This window comes from Eumetopias jubatus, unplaced genomic scaffold (assembly GCF_037043125.1).
Source record: "Eumetopias jubatus isolate StellerSeaLion01/CBP00866 unplaced genomic scaffold, mEumJub1_p1.0 scaffold_3, whole genome shotgun sequence".
Lineage (NCBI taxonomy): Eukaryota > Metazoa > Chordata > Mammalia > Carnivora > Otariidae > Eumetopias > Eumetopias jubatus.
In genome coordinates, this window is record NW_028274809.1 from 96,115,467 (window position 1) to 96,137,588 (window position 22,122).

General features: G+C 44.3%; 1 protein-coding gene across 1 annotated transcript in view; it reads left to right on the plus strand.

The window, feature by feature from the left end:
- The window catches only part of NCKAP5 (NCK associated protein 5), a 520,582-nt gene that overhangs the window by 397,691 nt on the left and 100,769 nt on the right, over positions 1-22,122 (plus strand). The window contains exons 8-11 of the mRNA XM_028101367.2: positions 6,913-7,014; positions 11,865-12,053; positions 16,644-20,419; positions 21,150-21,324. Coding sequence (XP_027957168.2) covers positions 6,913-7,014; positions 11,865-12,053; positions 16,644-20,419; positions 21,150-21,324 — 4,242 coding nt within the window. The remainder of the gene's footprint in view (positions 1-6,912; positions 7,015-11,864; positions 12,054-16,643; positions 20,420-21,149; positions 21,325-22,122) is intronic.

Genomic DNA, 22,122 nt, shown 5'->3' on the forward strand with positions numbered 1-22,122 from the left:
TTCCTAGTCACCAAACCAAATACTCCCTTAGGCAGCCACCAGGATAATCAGGTTGTCATGGTAGCAGAGACCCTAGAAGAAGGTTTTGAATATAGCTGTGGAATAATTGTTTCAAAAAGCAGCCTATAACCTTGGATCCCAGAGAAGGAGAAAGGAGGATGCAGAACCATGTCATTTGCAGAGGCACCATCCAGAGTGAAACAGAATGTACTCGGGGCACCTAAAGATTGATACACAAGGCAAGTCTAAATGTTGTCAGGAAAAATAATAATTGCAGCAAGAACTATTATATATGGTTAAAAAATAGCTATAAAAATTTCAGACTCTGAAGTGAGATCAAATCTTGATGAACATAGTTTTTAAAGAGCTTCCAGGAGAACATTCGAAAGTCATACTCTGTCGCATCAGCAGGATGGCTGAAGGCAGATATTATGTTTTATTTTTGTATCCCAAAATGGAAATAATGGCATAATTAATTAAACATCAGCTTTTATCTGAAAAGATTTTGTCTCGGCTCAAATTTTTGTAAATCTAAGAAATGATAATTTAATACTCAGTTATGTAATATGCAGTTATGTAATATCCAGTTTTATAATAAATTCTTAATGGAACAGAATGAAACCTATGAAATGTGAACCAAGGGTCTGCTCTCCTGATGGCATTTGGGAGGGCTGATGAAAAATCACATTTCCTGGGGGCGCCTGAGTGGCTCAGTCAGTTGGGTGGCTGACTCTTGGTTTCAGCTCAGGTCATGATCTCAGGGTGGTGAGACTGGGCCCCCTGTAGGGCTCTGCACTCAGCTCGGAGTCTGCTTGTCCCTCTTCCTCCCCCTGTGCCCCTCTCCCTGCTTGCATGCTCTCTCACTGTCTCTCAAATAAATAAATCTTAAAAAGAAAGAAAGAAGTAAGGAAAGAAAGGGGGAGAGGGAAGGGAAGGGAGAAAGATAGATCACATTCCCTGGGGAACCCGGGTGGTGCAGTCAGTTAAGCTTCTGACTCTTGGTTTTGGCTCAGGTCATGATCTCAGGGTCATGAGGTCGAGCCCCACATTACCTCTGTGCTCAGTGGAGAGTCTGCTTAAGATTTTCTCCCTCTGCTCCTCTCCCTGCTCACTCACTCTCTCTCTCAGATAAGTAAATAAAATCTTTTTCAAAAATCTCATTTCCTGGGCGCCTGGGTGGCTCAGATGTTTAAGCGTCTGCCTTCGGCTCAGGTCATGATCCCAGGGTCCTGGGATCGAGTCCCGAATCGGGCTCCTTGCTCAGCAGGGAGTCTGCTTCTCCCTCTCCCTCTGCCTCTCCCCCTGCTTGTTCTCTCTCTGTCTCTCTCTCAAATGAATAAATAAAATCTTTAAAAAAAAAACTCATTTCCTGAATACGGCAAAAATGTAAGTCTAGTATGTGCATAAGGTAAAACTTTGGGGATTTTTGGATAATCATCTGGTGAGTAAAGCTTCAAAGAAAAATGCTCTTAATCAGGTTCCACACTATTGAGGAGATTTCCTTAAACTTCCTTCCGGAGCTTTCACATGCCTACGAAAATTGCTTTGTTATCCAACAGAAGGAACAAAGCTTATTCACCTGATTATGTCTAATTCAGAGACATATTTAGAATACGTCTCTTCAACTTATACCAAATCCACCACCTGTGTTTTCTGCCCTGTAACAGAGGATATCCAGAAAGGTGGTGAACTCACAGGAAATTGTCTGAAGTTAGCAGTATCAAAAGATTCTCTGAAGATTTCATAATAGCACACTCCAGACTTGCTTTCCTTGTGGTGGGATTAAAGGAGATGAAACAAGCCTGGAGCTGAGTTGAGGGAGCAGGAGTGGGGCTCTAGGAAGTTTCCTGGAAGCTGTGAGTTGAGATCAGCTCTTCAAAGTGGAGAGAAGGGGATCTGCAAACAAAGCTGAAGGTGAAGAAGCAATGAGTTCTTCCTTCAAGATATCAGCCCAGAATCCAGGCCGCTAGATTTGCAAGTGAGGGTGAGCCCTTAAATAAGGCCACGTCCAAATGGGCAAGATACGTGGGAGTAGCAGCACTCAGCAGAGGGGGGCAGGATGCCCTGATATTCCATCTCCTGGGCTGAGGATGCTGAACAGTTAAAGACACCAGTGGTAACTGGGCAGATTTTGAGAAGTTCTCCATCCTTCTTCTAAATATCCTACCATGAACTTTTGAGGGTAGAAAATGCCTTCAAATGAGTAGAGCATATTGTGAACAGAAATGTGGTCACTGAAGGTTTAGCAGTAATTCATGTGGCAATAACAGACCTTCTCACTTTATAAATAAAACAGGAACTCAAGAATTGTGGGCATAGAAGCCATCGCCTTTAACTGGGAGACCTTTTTCACGGAGAAAAAAGTAACTCTAGAGAATATACAACAGGCCCCGGGTAGAATTCAGGATATGCATACTGTAGTATCCACCAAGGTTAAATAAATCAAGGGGATTGAGGCAAATCAGATTAAAAACACTAATTCACGTGTACCTCTGCTGCTGAATCTAAATTACTCATGTTGGTAGATCCCATTAATCAGATATATGTCATATTCACTCCCATAACTTCTCTTTTGTACAGATACTTGGATTTTAATAGTTAGAGGGGAGAATAATTATATGCATGATTACGGTCTTAGATTAATTCTCTCACCAAATCTGACTAAAGAGAAGAGAGCAAAGTCCTTTCCTCTTTCCATCTTATGCTGAGTTAATAACTTCTGAGATCCTGGCATGAAAAAATCCGCACGTTCCTTTTCAAACTTTAGGATGTACATCAGTAAATGCAAACGCTGCTTGTCACCCTATTTTACTGGATTTTTCCAGTCTGGTTTCCCATGCTGCCCAAATTTCTCCGATAAAGATCCACTTTTTACCCTCACCTTGTGCCCCTGAATAAGGATTCAGTGTCTTCCTGGCCTCAGCCATCAGGGCCTTAATGTTAAGACCTCATTTCAATGCTGAGCAAAAACCCAGAAGCAGAATTCTGTTAAATGCAAGGAGACTTCCCTGGGCACCTGCAGAACGGCAGCTCCGTGAGTGAGGAGAGAAGCAGGCGATGGGAAACTGGCCCTCCAGCCCAGCTCAGAAGCCCAAGGGCACCATGGGCTCCAGTCCCCGCTGCCATCATTAACCGGAGAGGGGCCGACTCCATGTCTGCTGCTCCAGTGGCTCTGTCTTTCACATGTGGCTTGCAAGTTTGCTCTGCTTAGTTGGCTGCATCAAGCCAGTGGAAGGGGAAAGAGCATGGCACGCCGCCCCCCCCCCCCATGCTAAAGATAGTCCTGGGCCAGGAGAGACATCGCTTTTGCTCACACTCCACTGGCTAGAGCTAACCATGTCAGATGACCACATCAGCTACAAAGGAGGCTGGGAAATGCGGTCCAGCTGTGTGCCCAGAGAGAAGCGGGAATCCATTCCATGACACTTAGCCAGTCCCTGCCACAGGGACAAAGCAGAAATACAGAGTTTGTCCTGCATTCTCACAGAGCCCATCATCCTGTTAGGAAAATAGACCCAAACATGGGAGCAATTCAGTAATCATGCCCCTCAGCTACTGCCAGAATGGACGAGGGATATCATCTGGCTAGGTGTGGAAGCCAGTACGGCCTAGAGATGACAGTCTTATGGAAAGGGTTTTAATGCAGTCCTGCATGATGAGCAGGTCTCGGGTGGGCAGGAGCAGGGAGAGTGTACCATGTGAAAACGGACAAAAGCATCAGCTCAGAAGTGAGAGGGACTCATTCCAGAGACAATGAAACTAGTCTGGCAGGAAGGGAGGGGTAGACTTGTTTCATCAAAGAGAGCGTTTGAGCGACAAGATCTCACTGACCTCTGGTTAGGAAATGTGTGAGGCCAGGAGTCTCTATTTCTAAGACCAAGTGGAATCTCAGTTACAGAGATAATATAAGAGGCGATGTGAGGTCAATTTCAAACCTATACTGAATAATCTGGCTACCTCTCGAGTCTAAAACGTTAAAAAAAAGTCATATCTCAATCCAAGATTCCTCTAGCTTTTCAGGTTAAGAATTCTAAGTTTGAATTATTTCAGGTGAGAGATGTTAATCCAGATGGACACTAATAGTGAACATGACCTATAAATAGATATGTGCTGAGAATTTTCCCTCTAGGCACGTAGACTTCTTTCAAGAGGTCCCGGTATTCTCCTGTCGGTTTTACTCTTTCTGACAATAGCTTTAATTGAATTCTCCATGTATACCTTCTACCTGCTTTGCACCCAGCCCTTTATTAAGCCCAGATAACATCACAGTACCAGTTTGAAAATCGATGTGCTTATTCTCTTGCACACCCCGTATGTGCGTTCTGTGAGAATATATTTATTATAATATAACATACACTTATATAGGTGTGAAAATACAAGCCTTTCATAAAAATTCTTATTTTAAGAAAGTATAACACCACCAACAAAAAAGAATTGGAACATCTCCGAGCTTTCATGGTTATTTAAAGCAAGTTGTGCGAAAGGATGATATTTACGTACCATTTTCTTGCCTATGGCCTTGACACAGAAATAGATTTTTGTTTTCCAAGTCAATTTGTATTTGTCTTACATATGTGGAAACTATAACAACAGAGGATTCACGTGTGCCTTGGCATCCAAGAAATTACCTAGTACCACCAACTCTCAGTTTTGACAACTAATTGGTGAATTAGTTAGCTCTGTGAATTTCAGTGTAGTCCCTTACCTGGTCTTGTTCCTGACTATGACAACGCCTCTCCCTACCCGTAGAGTAGGTTAAACAGCCACTCCCATCCCTCTGTCACCAGGGAGGAATCTGAGACAGAGAGCTTCAGTTACATTCCCAAGACCTGGTAACACTGTGCCTCAGATGGAGCTGAAGCTCAGGTCATCTGTCCCCTTGTTCCAGGACCTGTCCCCTCTCCCGCACAGTGTTACTGACTTCAGTTGAGAGGAACTGAGTGTTTGGGTATAAACTGCTAAAATATAACATCATTTAGGAGGATGCATTTATACGTATATTCATGCAGGAAGCAAAGGATGACATCATGTATTTGATAAGGAGTGAAGAGCAACCATGAACCAAATTACCTCAGATGTCTAATCTAGAAAGACTTTTCCCTAAAATCACATGACATACCACTTAAAATCATCATTTCTTTTCTTGAATGTCATTTCCTATAACTTCTTGGACTGTTTGCATATTGATAAGTGTTTCCTTAGGTCTCAGAACATTATCATTCTTTTGGTACTCTCTCAAGCTTTAAAACCTATATGTGGGTGGGGAAAAATATAAAGACATCTTTTTCTTTATAGACTACAACAAATACCAGTAGGGTACTTGCTACTCACTGAGTATTACACACTGTGACAGGTCCCGGGGATTAAGTGACTGTTGCCCCCAGGAGACTCAGTTTCTAGAGGGAGCTTGGGGTAAGGATTATAAAAATCGTGCAGAAAAAAAATCCTGATTCTAGTTACCTATTGATGCCTTAGCTCTGTGGGAGAAATTAGAATTTTCAAAATAACAGGCAACCAGGTTAGGATTTAGGCCCTTTTTGGTGAAAGTAACTCCACAAACACAGATTGAGGAAAGCCCAAGTATTGGTCTGAAGCAAAGAGTGATTTAGAGCTTCACTGGGAAGGAGGAGGACGATCCGTAGCAGAAAAAAATGCCTTTGCTCCTGCAGAGGGATGCAACACAGTCCTACCTCAGCACCCTCCCTCCGTCGGCTGCTGTAGGCATGTTTGTCGAGTGGCCAGCTAAAGCAAGTACACAGGGCTCTCACGCAAGTTCAGGCTGCAGGGAGTAGTCCGATGGAGAACATAGCGAATGTGCCTCGTGTTCGTGGAATTTACAGTCTCTGTTGACAACATGATAGGTCCAGGGGGACAGGGGGACCCATGGGGCCACCCCTGTACTCCAAGATGAGCTTAACATTAATTAGTGACACAGAATCTGAGACATTTCCTAGATCAACATCAGTATGCAGCAAGGCCTTTCCAGGGAGGAAAAGGAACAGAAAAACTTTGCAGAGGTGAGGGCAGCATGCTTAGCCACATTATTTACTTACTCAATTCGATATTTTAGTGTCTGAAGTCACAAAAGTTGTAACCAAGACAAACCAGGCTACAAGTACCATTTTAAAATGTCATCAGCCTAGCAGAAACATTAGACATAAATCACGAGTTTTATTGTATTTTCAATTAAACAGATCAAATTTAATGTCCACAGAAAAGCCTTAGTAATTAGTATAAAGATTAATATAGTGAAATGTCCCTGGTTTAGCAGGCCTCCCAAGCAAAGCTGAAATAAAGAATTGAGTATATAATCAAATAGCATGTGAATATTAATGCACAAAGTCCTCCAAGTCCCCAGATCCCAAATGCAATTATTTTCTATTCACATTAATTGTTCCTAACAGATGACATTAATGACTTTGAGTTAAAATGTGTCCAAGGGAAGATTTCACAAGATCAATGCTGTTTAAAAATAAGGTCACTTTTATAATTATTTGCTCAGATTTTAACCGCTGCTCAACATAATAAGGTTAACACGGTGATTGTTTTCTAATGTGAATATCAAAAGTTAATTTTCATACTAGCCTATAAGTGTATTGGATGATTCACATTTTTCCTGCTACTTATTTTCCACCTACTACTTTCTTTTTCCTGCTACTGATTTTCCAACACAGACGACTGACAGACTATGATTATCATGTATAAGTTCAAGTTTGCACATATATAGATATATCTATATATATCTATATATATATGGGTTGCCGATAAACCTAGAATAAACTTTTTTGAGTTAGGCTATGTATTATCTAATCTAGAAACGTCAGCTCCATGGAGATGTAGCTGTCCGAGGCAGGATTTTGAAACAAACAATTAAGTCATCACTATGCAATGTTTCTGCTTGTTTTTACCTAGAAACTTCACTCACGCATCTTAGATCTTTCATCCGGAGATTTGCTTTCAGATGTGGAAAGAAGCCGAAGTCTGACGCAGTCACGGACTGATGTTGAGATGCATGTGAGTATCTCTCTTACCTTCAGATCGCTTGTTTAGGTTATTTTCCTGCCATCAAATACGATGTCACAAGTGGACCATAAAGTGCATCCTTGAAGCATTGTCAGGCAGATAAAAATACCTCCCTTTCTTGTGTTCTCTGAAATTCAATATCATGTCCCCCAGCTGATAGAGTAAGCAGAAAGTGTCACTCCCGGCAAAAATACCATAAATCTTGGCTTTGTCCCCAAGACACCTTTTTGGGTATTGATTACATCTCAAAGTCTCTGAGAAATGGTCAAGGAGCTTTTTATTAAAGCCCATGGCCTATATTATTCATCCTACTTTTATGATATATTATGTATGAACTTTTAAAAATTCATGGGCTATACATTTTTTTTCTTTAGCTAGGGTTAGCTTTTGCTTGTTTGGCAAAACTTTAACCAGCATGGCTTTTAACTCTCATTGACATAAAGCAAGTAACTTGGAAAATACAAGAGCCAAATAAATATGTAATGAAAAACGTTAGGCCTAAAACAATGACGGATGAACATTTGTGGATAATTGGTTTTTGATTTTACTGTATAATTTTATCAGTGTAGGGAGGATATTCTGTATCAAAGGTAAATATTCTCAGTTTAGAATGGAATTAAATTTCAGTGGAATGCTGTCACTTTAAACACTCATGAAGACCTTAATGGCATCCAATCTATCACACAGCCTTAAGGTCAGGAATTTTTTAAGTGTGCAGTTTTTACACAAGAAACTCTTGCCATCATTCTCCCTGTCTCCTTTTTTTAACTGAAATTGCGGATTTTGTATTGCATTTTTCACAGTGAGGATGTTAAAGCCTACGAGTCACCCAAGGTAATAATCTAAAACACACAGTGAGAAAAGTACATTTCTAATAGTGCAAGCAGGGGGTATTTTGCCAGTGAAGTCCACATAAGTAAGATAATGTTACAGCGGAAACCACTATACATTTTCTTGGGCAGAGAATAATTTTAATAATAATCATTATCTGTTACTAATTAGAACTCTTCCCAGTTGGGTGCTCGGTGGTCAGCATTCGTCTAGGAGTTCTGCTTATTGTCAAGGGCCTTACTTGGTGGTATAGCAGAGGGGCTAGGACCTGGGCCCAATGTTAGAGTGTTGTACTGGCTGGGGGACCTTATGCAAGATCTTAATGCCTCCGTGCCTCAATTTCCTCATCTGAAAAATGAGCATAATGGATACTTCTTTTTTGTTTCTGAAAACTCTGGTGAGGATGACATGACATAAAATGCAGATACCACAATGCTTGCTAACGACGTTAGGACAATAATAAGATCTCTGCTGTTTAGCCCTCTTCGTTCTTCTTCGAACTTGGTCCTATGCCTCAGCCACAGAACACCATGGCAGAGATGGGGAATGATACCAGAGAGGTATCTGCTAGCACGTCTCTCCGGAAGCTTATGTCAGGACTTCCCAGAAACAAAGTGCACCCACACTTTTGGCTTTTGCTCAGCCCTGTTCTGGTGTACAAGGCATCAGACAACACTGGTACAGTAAGTATAATATAGCATCTCTTAGGGAGACTATGAACGTAGGATTTAGTTTGAGAGTCAAGACGTGTATATAAAAAAATATTAGTAATAGTAACAACACCTGAATATTACTAAGCGTTACTATATGCCAGGGGTTGTTCAGATTTCACAGTGATCTTAGGTGGTCTGTGCTTTCCTCATCTCCATTTACAAAGAAAGAAATTGAGGCATGGAAGGGTTAAGTAACTTTCCCAAGGTCAAGGAGTTAGCAAGTAGAAGAGCCAGGATTTCAGCCTAGTAAATGGCTTTAGAGTTCAAGCACTCAACCACAGAGCAGTTAGTTATTCACTGCAATAGATAATCCTGCTTGATAATCATATGCTGATGAAGGAAACTGCAGGAAAAAGGAGCTCGCCTTGCAGCCATGATGTCAGAGATTCTGGATCCCTTATTAAATTCAAACATTGATTGTTTAAGGTGGGGAAATAAAATGTCCCAGTAGGAAGGACTGCCCCCCCCTTTTTTTTAAGATTTTATTTATTCAATTGAGAGAGAGTGAGAGTGCCTGCCCACAAGCAGGGGGAATGGCCGAGGGAGAAGGAGTGGCAGACTCCCTGCTGACCTGGGAGCCGGAGGCGGGGCTCAATCCAATACCCTGAGATCATGACCTGATCAGAAGGCAGATGCTTAACCTACTGAGCCACCCAGGCGCCCCAGCCCTCTTCTTTGTAAGGAATTACTCAGTAATTGCCCCACCCCCCCACACACACATGTGCGCGCGCACACACACGCACACGCACACGCCCGCCCGCCCGCCCCAGTCCGCGGACCCATGGGTAGACTTCGACCGTTCCCTTCATCCTTCAACACACGGTCCAGGTCAGCCTGTGAGGTGACACAATTCGCTACCAAGTAACCCACAGAGGAGGTAGACTCTCCCTCTCATAGTTTCCCCTCAGGGCTTTCTACTCAAAGTCCTAGACCAGCAGCATCAAAGCACTGGGAGTGTCCCCAAAATACTACATCTCCGATTCCACCTCAGAATGATTGAATCAGAATCTGCAAGATCACAGAGGATACATGTGTGCACTGAAGTCTGAGAAGCCTGCACTTCCCTGCTTGCCACCCCCAACCTCACCTGCCTCTACACCGCACTGATGAGCCTTCCCCACCTCCCCAAAGTATCCTCCATCCCATCTGGGCATCTCAAGTTCACAGTCAAGGCAGAAGCAGCAGTTCCCTCCTTTGCTAGCTCTGAGGTCAAATTTCCTGTTCTCTGAATCCAACATCATCCTGGAGGTACACACAGGAGCAACAACTGGGAGACGATGCTTGTGTGTAGAAAGAGACCTGCAAATTGAATTGAGTTGTAAAAATAGATACCATGTTGAGAAGGTGTAGTGGGAAGGAACGGGTGGGAGAGAGAGAGGGAAACCACATAAGCTTTAGTACTTCGGGGAAAAGGTGGAGCCCAAGCTGTAAACAGAAGCTGTGCAAAGCGTGAAAACAGCGTATTTTCTAGAAAAGTTTAGATCTGGATGGCCTCGCACAGGACACAGACACAGTCTCTCTCTGGAGACAGACCTACCTGTCCGAGCAGAGGCAGTCCTAAAGAAAACCACCACGCCGCTTAATCAAACGACGAAATAGGCGAGAGGTTTGGGGATGGTGAACGTGGAAAGCACACAAGTAGAAGGAGAGCATGATGTGTTACTTCTAGAAGCTTGTTCTAGATGTGTGCAGTGGCTGACATGTCAGTGTCGGGCCCTCCCAGGCAAAGGCACCGCTGCCCGTAGGCATCTGTCACGATACAGACTCCCCTTAACTAAGCCACGTGCAGCAGTGAACAAGGTCATTAAATCAACAGATACTGCTGAATGCTCCATTTTAAAACAAGTTTCTTCTTTCTGTGAACTTCAGAGCCGGATTTCTAGGGGGTCAAGAGTAGAGTAGTAAAATTTCTTGGCATTTTTAGATCACTTAAAGGGATGGTTTTGCAGCAAAAATGAGGTATTGAGAGCAGGCAGATGCCTGATATTGAAAATCTAAGCTTGTGAAGCATTATGGATATTGATTAAAGCTGAAATTAAACATACCCTCTGTACTTACATGGGGGGTTAGCATGTACCCCGAGTACTCCCAGGACAGCATGCCTTGCCTTCCTCTAGTGGGTGTTTGGTCACCGTCCGCTGGAACCGTCGGCTGGAATTGCATTTGGAGAACAGTGATAAGTACTCAGGTACTAAAGGCGCCTGTAAAGTGTCAATAAATTGCATAACTAAGAGGCTTTGTCATTCTGCAAATGACACAAAGACAGATGGTTCCCCATCAAAGACTTTCTGAGACAAGCTTTATATAGATAGGGGAGTGGAATGAGACTGTAAGGAGAGACTTTGTTCTCGTGATCAGGATGCTAAATTAGTTTAGCTTGTCCAGCTCTTGGAGCTTCATCTTTTACATTAGGGGCTGAGAAGGTGGCTATCAAGATGTGCTGGATGTTTACAATTCTGTCTACAGACCCTCTAGAATTCTAACCTCCTGGATCTTTTGCGTGGGATCCAAATCTAGTCAGTGTGACAGTTTTTATCATTTGGACAACCAGCTGATAGGAAAAGTTCTATAACCTTTACAGCAGAACCTTATGATTCTGCTCTAGTGTTCCACTGGTTTCCATGGCTTCCTTGGCCTTTGATTCCTGACTTGCCATGAGGCCGTCAGAGCCATAGGGAACCCTGGGAGTAATCTGGTAGAACTCCCTCCCCTACAAAGGAAGACCTTGAGGTCCATGGAAGTTAAATGATTTCTTTGCCCAATATCTCATACCACTGGCAATGTGACATCCAGGTCACTAGACTCCCAGTCTAGTGCTCATGCTCTTGAACCCCACAACCAAAGATGCTACCCTGTCTTCATTCTTCTGGACTATTAGTCATGTCTTGACATTGATCTGATTCTTTGACCAGTATGCCTGGATAAAGTAGGAAACTTCCATTGTGGTAATTCTGCCTAAGGGTGATGGCAGCTCATCATAATCAAGCACCTACTTAGGCCCGGTACTTTGCAATATGCTTCTCATCTGGAACCCCATTTGGTCTTTGCAGTAACCCCATAACGTAGGCAGTATTATCATTATTCACTTTTTTAAAAAATGTAGCTCTAAGGGATCAAATAATCCCTCCTAGTGTGTTAGTAAGAGGTAGAGCCAAGATTGGAACCCCTAGTCTGTCTGACCCAAAAGCTGGACTTCTCATCACTGGGCTACCTTCCTTTCTATCTCAGTATGATGTTGACTTGGTATCTGCTGTCCCCAAAGCAAAGCCCTCACTCAGAGCTCTCCTGCTTTTTTAGGAATGCCAGCCGAGTGCAAAATCAGGAGTCCGGGCTTTGAAATGCCCTGGTTTGGGGGTTGTCATCCCTGGTCATCTCTGTCCTCGAAACAGCTGCAGCAGCAGTGAGCTTTCCCTTTCGAGCACCTGTAGCGAGTACTCCAGTGGCTCCTCCTACACGTGGCATGATGGAAAGAACCTCAGGAAAAGGGTAAGGCTCCTTTCAAGGCACTTCATCATCAGAGTGAGCCAGAAAAGAATCCTCTTCCGGTAGGAAGGTGGAAGGTGGGTGGGAGAGCTAGGAAGGGAATGACCCTTTGCTTAGTACCTGTTCATTTACTCCTCACAAAACTAGACATGGGGATCTCACTTTCTCCATGATACGGGAGAGGAAGCTGGTTCAGAAAGGTTAAATCACTTGCCAGAAGTCACACAGCAAGTGAAGAGTGGAGGGATGATTTGACCCAAATGACTTGGATGGCATGGGAGGGAGTTTGGAGGAGGAAGAATTTTCCTTCTGTGCTTTGCTGGAGCCCACCAAGCTCATATATTTATATCAAGTTGGAACCTAGAGCCCTGGCCTAATGGAACTGACCATGCTCCAGACCAACTCAGACATTTCCAATTAGTTTTATGGACACTCTCTATCACTGTGACGCTCAGAGAGACTTGTTAATGTCCACTGCAGGTGAGAGTGAGCAAGGCCACTTGCCAAGCCATCCCAGCCTGAGCATCCCTTGAGAACTCAAAGAGAATGTTACCCCCCTCACCAGACAATAGGGAGGTGGTATATCATCTCAGAATAAATGACCAAAATTTTGAAAGTATCATTAGCTTTGTCGGAATTTACTACTCAGGCATAACGTGTATTATATTGACCTCCTTTACTCAATTTTATAGCCTCATAAAACACTAATTGACTATAAATTGGAGGGCGGTATGGCAGAGAGAGAAAATACCATGGTGGGCGACAGGGACCGTGGCTTCCGTGGAGGTAGGCATGCCCCTGCTCAGATGCCAGGAGTCCTTGTACTGGGTTATTTACCAAATCTTGTTGCTCCATGGCTCCCATCTGCAAAAGGGGCCCACATGACTGAAGATTCTTTCAGGCTCTGAACGAACACCTTTGCACACTGGGGTAAGCCAAGTGTTTGGAATAGCTGTCTTTGCAGCTTCCCGATGTTGAAGAGAAGCAAAGAGTACACAAGCGTGGAGACTCTGAATCAAAAGGCTTGGAGGTCATGTTTCTATCATCTGTGTAAACTCCGTTTATGATTTGGAAGCATAGAAACCAGGAAGAGTCCGTAACTGCCAGAAAATAGTAGTGAGGGAGTAGCTTTGTCATACTCTGAACAAGAACTTGGAAAAAGATTTCGAGCTTGAATTTCGAGCTTATTCACTTGGACTCAGCATCCTAATATGAAGTGTGTATATTATCAGAGTCATTCCTTCTGAGCAGATGTGCAGAGTTCTGAATAATGTCTGCTGGGGCCTGGCTCTTCACACACTGGGAAGCCTGGTCAGGGATGTTCCCTGTCTTTGTGGTTGTCACGGGCTCCATGGCCCCTGCTCTGCTCTCTTCACTCACCTTCTTCCTCCGTCTCCTACTCAGAGCCTTTATCTTGTCTTTCTTTGTCTTGCCTTGACTTTTTTTTCTGCAATTCTTCCAATTTGAATAATCTTTGATCTTGTAAGGAAACCTCTTCCCTGAAAATGGAGAAATTAAGTTCTTCTGCTCTTTGTACACACTCAGGTGGCCGTGATCTGGAGATGTCACAGGGAAGAGTCCCAGTTCTCAAGGACCCAGCAAACTGGACACACCCCCATCGAGACATTTAAATTTATATTATTTCAGGAACTTCTACAGTGCTTACCATGTGCCATGTACTCATTTAGTAGTCACTTAAATAATAAACTCATAGAATATGAATTTGAATGGGACTACAATATTAACTTACAGAATAATAAATATATGACCAATGGCTCTTTTGTAATTCACAAGTATTTTTTTTTTAATATTGTTCTGTATAGAAACAGAAGGGAAGCCTGCATGAGATGTATTAGGCTGCCTTACATGGAGGAATCTGGGTCTAAGTCACAAGTACTTACCGTGTGGGATGCAGCCTTGGTGTAGTATTTCACAAGTATTAGCTCAATCAGTGCTCCTAAGAGCCTAGTTAAATAGGCTCTCCTATTTCCCTATTATACAGATGGGAAAATGGAGGTGCTGAGAAATTAAGTAGCTAGCCAAAGATCTCATAGCTAGTAAGTGGCAGAGCTGGCTAGTTGGTTCCAGAACTTTCACTCTTTACTATTCTGCTCTAGTGGCTTTGTTGAATCAGCCAAGCTTGGGATGGATTTGTTATTAAGACCAAGAATGTCCTCTAAGAAAAAATGTGTAGAACTATTGTCCAGTCAAGAAATAAGAAAGGACTGTGGGCATCAAACCCAGGCCCCTGCTTTATCAGGAGCACCCTTCAGCCAATTCCACTGCTCCCAAGAACAGCTGTTTTCCAAGCAAAGCATGAAAGCTGTCTGTGGGAATGTCAGCTCCTGCCCCCATCTCTCCTACAGGGGATGCATGCTTTTTTAATTTTTTTTTTTTCAATTTTCCAGACTGTTCCAAACTTTTCTCAAGTTATTAAATACCATAACATCCTATGGAAAACTGATTGAGGAATGTGACTAATCTCACAGGATGAGTGCCCCGGGGCCCTGGGAGGTTTGCAGCCACTGGCCCTGGGATAATCAGATTGCAGGCAGGAAGGCTATGAAGAAGCAGCAGGAGGTGGGCTGAGCACATCTTCCGTGGGTTGAACAAATCTGCCTTTTTCAAGCTCTTGCAGGGTACTTTTGCTGGCTTCTCTTCTTATTGTGAATGTGACTCTCAGGATCATGGAAATTCTTTGAAATCCAAGCAGTGGCAGCCTGCCCATGTCGGACTCTAGTACCCAAATTCACTAATGGGATTTCTCCTGATTTCCAAAGAAATTTTTAATGGCGTAGAGGAAAAGGAGAGGAAAGGGGTTAGCATCACCAAATAGCATCCATCCACAGCAACTTCTGACCCTGGAGAATTTTCTGAAGAAAATATATAATTTGACTTAAAAACAATAAACATACAGCAGATAAAAAAAACAAATAACACCATATGTTGTTGTTGATAGCAAGAGTAATTTTAATGGAAATGTCTTAGATGCAAGCACATGTTCACCGCTTACTAAAAAGCCAAGGTTCCAATGTGAGTTTCTGACACTTTTTCAACCTCTGCATACAAGCACACAGTCTGTGTTCAGTTATGGGGTGGGAGCAGCTAGTGTGGAGATGCCAGTGGGAGTTGCGCTCTTCGCCATGATGGGCACAGAGCACACATCTGAAACCACCAGATTCACTCACCGAAGTTCTTCACCATTAATCATATAGCTTAAAAAAAAAAAAAAAAAAAGACTGAGGTCAGTGCCCAAATCCCACTGATTTCCCTGAGTGTTGGTTTGTGATTAAACTTTGCAGGTTCCATTCAGGAAAGGGACGTGAGGAGACCCTACAGTCTCTATTATGACATTGACTAATACAGAGGAGAGAACAGAGGTCAAGCTTGGCTCCGGTAACCTGGCATCGCCAATAGGCGTGCAGGCTCTGGAGCCAGCCTGCCTGGGTGCAAATCGCCACACCACCCCTCTGGAACGGAGTCATAGGAAGAGCCCGGGAAACCAGAGCGGAAACCGTGTGCCAACTCGTCCTTAACTGTGTGATCTCCAACAGACTAACCATGCTGCCTCTCAGTTTCCTCCCTAGTAAAATAGGGTTGGTAATGTCTCCCTCGTGGTGGTGGTCTGAATTTTAAATCAAAGCCCTGTTCAAGTGGCTGCTACACAGCAGATGCTCGGGAAATGCTGGCGCTCTCCTTCTGCCCTTCTACTTCTTGTTAGCAGTACTGTGAAAAATATGAAGGTCTGTGCAGGATATAATGCTTTTTCTGTGTTGTTTCTTCGTCAAAACTAGCCCTAGCATTTGAGATGGTAGGAGGGACAGGAAATGGACCTTTCTTGGTAGGTGAATCATTACTAACGGGTTCTAACAGCCAAGGTCCCACCGCTAGACATGTATGTATGTGTTTCACAGACGTTCCCTTTCTAGCAAATGAAGTCACAGAGCTGTCAAATCTTAGAGTGGAAGGGACCATGGAGATAGGAACCAACTTGCCTTTCCATTTGCCCTCTCTACCTCTTGTAAACACTATACAGTGAGGCCGTCTAGTCTTCTGGTTATTTCCTAAGTGTACCTTGAACCTATCTCCACAATTCAGATCTTTGACAACCCACTTCTTCTACCCAGAAATCATCTCCCCCATTTTCAACTAAGGCAAACTCATCCTTCATTCAAGGGCTAGGTAGGTTAAAAAAAAACAAAAACCTCTTCATATGCCTTTAATGGTTTTTCCTAGCAGAGGTTTGATCTCTCTCCTCTGAATTTTCTGGAGTTCCTACTACATTTGTATTTGTCATTTGCTCCCTTGACTTCTGGTTATTTGCGCCCAGTCTCCTCTCCCCTGCTGGCTTGCATGCTCCTCGAGGGCAGGGTGCTTATCTACTACTTCATTATATCATGGGCTCCTTAGCTCAGAAGCTGGCAAAGCAGAGATCTGCTGCATAGTTAATGATTAATTTGCAGAAATTAATTAAAGTATGCATTTGTAGATGAATACTTAACCACTAGCATCAAGTCTAATGACAGACTTTTCCTTTTTACGGTTGTGATCCCTATGGTTCAGTGATTTCTGATACCTACTTTTCTTTCCTAGAAATCATCACAAAACTGGGATAAAAGGCTAAGTATTGACTCTTCGCTCCCGAGTGGCTTTGCTAGTCCTACAGATGAACTACCTCCAACTCATATCAAGGAAAGTCACATTTTGGAAGGACTGAGGAAGCTACAGAAACAAAAAGTGCTACTTGAACCCCCGTCAGTGATAACCAAATGGGGTTATAAAGATTGCATGAACTCCAATGAAGGGATATATTCGCCAGGAATTAAGAGTAGCAGCCTCAAGGACTATCCCCCCTGCAAACCGGCTGACACGAGGAGCCCCTGCAAGGAGCCCCACGAGACATTTGTTTATGACACAGATTCCCACGATGATGCCGATGAGGACTCTTCCTCCTTAGCCTTGCTCCAGGCAGTTCCAAGCCAGGGCTGCAGGCTGCACAGTCGTAAATTAACCCACAGTGTTTCTGATAGCCTATTTGGCTGGGAGCTGAATAGAAAACACTTTTCAGAAGGCACGTCCTCAGCTTACCCCAGGGAAAGGCCTGAAAAGCTGACCAGTTGTGCCAGCAAATGCCCCTTGGAGAGGAAGCTGTGCCCAAGTGTGCAGGTGCCTCAGGTACGGAGAGAGAGGGAGCCACGCAGCCCCAGTTCTGGCCATGTGGCTCTCGGTCTCCAGCTTTCAGACACCGACGACAATGAAGCCCTCGACGAGTTGCACATAGGTAGCAGTGACGAGAAAAGCCCTTCAGACTTGTCACTGACTGCTGACACTGACAAGTCCATGGAGAATCTGGACATCCTCCTGGGATTTGGAACATCTCAAATTGGGTCTCCTGACGAGGAGGAAAAACAAGTGCCCATCCCCTTAGAGAGTCGGCCAAAGACATTTAGCTTCATTAAGCAGCAAAGGGTTGTAAAAAGGACTTCTTCAGAAGAATGCATTACTGTTATATTTGATGCAGACGATGGCGAGCCCATTGAATTCAGCTCTCACCAGACGGGCATTGTCACTGTTACCAGAAATGAGATCTCCATCAACCAGGCCCCTACTGGGCCCAAGGCAGAACACACTGAACTTTTACCTCAGGGAATTGCTCATTTACAGCCAGGAGCTGCTGTGAGAGACTACACTTTCCTAAAGAGACCTGAAGAGGAAACTGAGAAAAACGTTCCAAAAGGTGACATAGATAACGCTGCCATAGCACCCAGTGGCTCTTTCAGCCCCAGGACAGTAACGCAAAGTACTCAGAGACAAAGACTGGCCAAACCAACACTCAATTTGTCATGCAAGAGTAATTCTAGGTCTTCAGTGTCCATGGGTATCTATCAAAAGCAGAATCTGACAAAAATCCCTGCCAGGGGCAAGGCTTCACCTCAGAAATCAAAAATAATGGAGCCCGAAGCCTCTGCGAGAGTCCCCTCCTCTGGCCCAGTGTCTCTTGAAAAATCACCAGCCTTAGCTCCTGGGAAACTCTCGCGGTTTAAGAAGACTGAGGGCCTGGCACCCCTTTTTGATTTACGGCCAGATTCACACATTCCAAAACACCCCAGCCAATTGCCTCATGGCTCCAAAATGTCCAGCAGAAAGGATTGGGTCCCGTGCTCCAAGAGTCAGATCCCAGTGTCACAGTTGCTGCCAAAGTCCCTCATTGAGCCTAGTGACAATGGAGAATCCCCGACGAGGGACAAACACTGTGACTCTGGGCCAGAGGCAGGGAGGAAGTCCCCGTCCCCCCCACCCCCTCCAGACAGGTCAGGCTCCCTTCTCATCAGGCCCAGTTATGATTATTTGCCACCATCCTCATCTGCCAAGCCAGAAACCAGGATCCCCAATGAAGCAGCAAGGACCGTATACAAACCCCCCCCTCTGAAAGGATCCTCTGTTCCTATTATTTCTTCTAATCAGATCGTGGCAGAAGTGCCGGGGAAGAAAACTTCTGTGGCCTTCAGAAAGCCTGTCTTCACTCACCCTCCGCCCTCCACAGAAACAGGGATTCCAACCAGATGTTCGACACATACCCCCTCCAGCTCCTTTGCCATGATGACCCCAGGGCCCCCAAAGGTCTCTCCAAAGAGATGTGTCCCCAAAACCCCACCTCACCAAACGCTTGGGACCACACAGACAGACACTGCGTTACGGACTCCCAAGAACTGTCCTTCAGCCCATGACCCACTGGAAATCCTGTCCTCCAAAAGTATGTCTCCGGGAAGAAAAGGACAACTGAACGACTGTGTCCCCACATCACCTAAGCCTGCCTTCCTAGGGGTGAATGAGTCACCATCACCTCAGGTTAGCAGCCACTCATCATCACCATCCTCCAAAAGCCATAACACCCCACATGGTTGTCAAAACGCTCATGAGAAAGGCCTGAGAACTCGCCTCCCAGTTGGGCTCAAGGTTCTCATGAAGTCTCCCCAGTTGCTCAGGAAAAGCTCCACGGTGCCAGGGAAACATGAAAAAGACAGTCTGAATGAAGCCTCTAAAAGTTCTGTGGCTGTGAGCAAGTCTAAGCCCGAGGGCGCCGGGAATCCAGTGAGCCTGGAGACCACAGCAGGTGAAAGAAATGTGACTCCACTGGGTTTTCAGGCACAAGACAGTCTGGCTGAAGGGCTTCCCCTGGAAACAGCAATGCCAGAGTCATTGGAAAACAGCATCCCCGGGGCTGATGGAAAAGATGGAGTAGAAAACAAGTCTGTGAAGAGATCCCTTTCCTCCAATAAGCCACACCTAAAACCAGCCCTAGGCATGAATGGAGCCAAAGCCCGCAGCCAGAGTTTCAGCACTCACTCAGGAGACAAGCCCCCTACACCCCCCATGGAAGGGCCCAGCAGAGTTCGAACTCAGATTATCACCAATACTGCTGAGAGAGGCAATTCCCTCACCCGGCAGAGTTCCTCCACCGAAGGCTCGCCCAACAAGACCCCTTCTGCCCCCATGTCTGATGGTCTCCCCAGTGCGTGGAGGCCTCTGGGGCATGCCTCCTCCAGGCAAGGCTCCCTAGGGAGTGCAGGCAGCTCCAGCAGCCAGCATGGGAGCCCAAGCAAGTTGCCTTTGAGGATCCCTCCAAAATCTGAAGAGCCCCCCACCCCATGTGGAACGGAAGATGAGCAAGCCTACGCCCAGGGAGGGTGCCCCAGTGAGGCTGTCCCTGAGGAACCAAGCAGCAACCCCTACAGATGCCCACCCACCCCAACAGACTGCCCACGAGCCCTGCAAAATCCGGGGAGGACGCAGCGGCCAACTAATTTTGAAACAAGCAGGACCTCCAAGCTAGAAACTTCTGGAAGGTGTCCAGATACTTCTACAGCCAGGACTGGCGCTGTGAGCCCCGAAACCCCCCTCTCACCCACAATTGAAGAAAAGGTCATGTTGTGCATTCAGGAAAATGTGGAAAAGGGCCAAGTGCAAACAAAGTCCCCCTCTGTGGAAGCAAAGCCAAAGCCCGGGCCTTCTTTTGCCAGCTGGTTTGGTTTTCGGAGGAGTAGACTTCCAGCTCTCAGTGGCAGGAAAATGGATGTCTCCAAAACCAAAGTGGAAAAAAAAGATGCAAAAGGTTTGGGGTTTGGAAACAAACAACAGAAATCAGAGAAGAAAAAAGAGAAAAAGAAGCCTGAGCTGCAGTGTAAAATAGAAAATGAACTTACCCAGAACACCAAGTTGGTGGAGAGTCCAGACCGTAGTTTACAAAGCAAAAATGATCTGAAAACACCGCAAGACATTTATGACCAAATGAAGTTTGAACCAAGAAATAGAACCAGCCCTGTTACGTGTTCCACAGAAGATACGTTTATGACGGAACTTTTGAACAGGTAACATGTTAGCGAAGATGGGGGGGTGGGGGGGCCAATGTCAAGGGGTCCCCCCCAAAGCAGGGAGAGCTGTTGACTTCCTGCACATTAAACCCCAATCAAGCACGTCTTCATACAAGCATAAATGCAGAGTAGCAGTCTTTTCTACATTAGCCAGAATTTAAACAATGAAATAAAAGTTTAGCAATAAAATGATAATTTAGTCCATGTTACTTTGTTAACCAAACCAATGGTCTTTGAAATGAAAGAATGGTAAATTTTATCAAGGTTGATAGAAATTCAGCCTACACTGGAACCGTGAATGTACCCACATGGCATGAAATGGAAGAAAATTATACATACATTTTAAGGTATGCCAACCTCATTGATTGTACCAAGCAAACGTATACTTAGAAACTTTGCAGAGGTAATTACATTTCCCACTGATAGGAAGCCAGACGTGTATTTACCAATCACTCCTCAGTGGCTTTTAATTTGTTCCCTCCCCCCCCACCTCACAAGCAGTTAAAAATAAAAATAAAATAAAAATAAATTATTGTCAAATCTAAACTGACACACTACTGGAATGTCAGATGAAGATGTGATCAAGGCCACTGACGAACATTTATGGCTCAAAGGTTTAAAGACAAAGAGATACAAAGAGCTTACTTTAAACATGAAAGGATTGGGGAAAAATAGTGATTGAAGAAGAGCAATGTAATTTATCGGAGGAATCACTTTCTACCTGCAGAGTTGATAAGAAAGCAGCTCAACAGACAGAAAGTGGATCAAATGATGTTTCCTGCAGGAGTGTGTTAAACTGCTCCCAGGGCTCCTGTCTCACTGGCAGCTCTGTGAGCACTCAAGGAAACCACAAGAAAAACATCAAAACCAAAGCTGATGTGGAAATACAGAAAGGCTCCCTGGTAAGTGCTCCACCCATCCGGGTTCTGAAATGAACCTGCTTGGATTCTTTCTGCCTTTGCTGATGGAAATATATGAACAAGAGAAGGGGGGGTGGGGGTGGGTAGTTCCAGATAAGGGAGAGAAAGCTGATGACAGCTTCTCTGCAGAGAGGTGGCGGCGAGATTGCAAATGGGCCGCTTCCTCCAGTAACGCTGCTGTTAGCCCCCTTTCAGAAGGACGGTGAAACCAGAGTACCGGCCAATGACGCTGTGGTGTCAGGCGTCATCTTCAAATTATACTCTTGTGCAGGGGATTTGTTTGGATCATACCTTCCTTCATTCCCAGCGACACAAAAAGGAATGGACATGATTATGGAAACTAAAAGTGCTAAACAACTGGAGAGAATATTGGCCATTTCGATTATTTGGTTTAAGCACTGTTCATTTTTTCTGGAAGTTCTATCTGTGTACCAATTCCTCTCACCAAGAAATCTGTTTTGGAACTTGACTCCCTATTATTCAGTCTCTTAATTGTGAGATCCAGAACTCAGGGGGTAATTTCCTTTAAAAAATGGGCAAAGAGGGCATTTTTCTATTTCCCTAGGACATGCTAGTTTCAGATAATAGTTTTGTTTTAAAATTACCTTAATTTGCACTGAGTCTTCTTACATTCTTTCTGTTCTTGCATAATTGATTTGGTGATGTTCATTTTTTCTTTATGTAAGTTCTGAAGCACTTGCATAAACAAAAATATTCTTTTTACAGAATTACTGTATCCATATATTTTTGTACTGCAATCAAAGAGATTGTAAAGTGTGG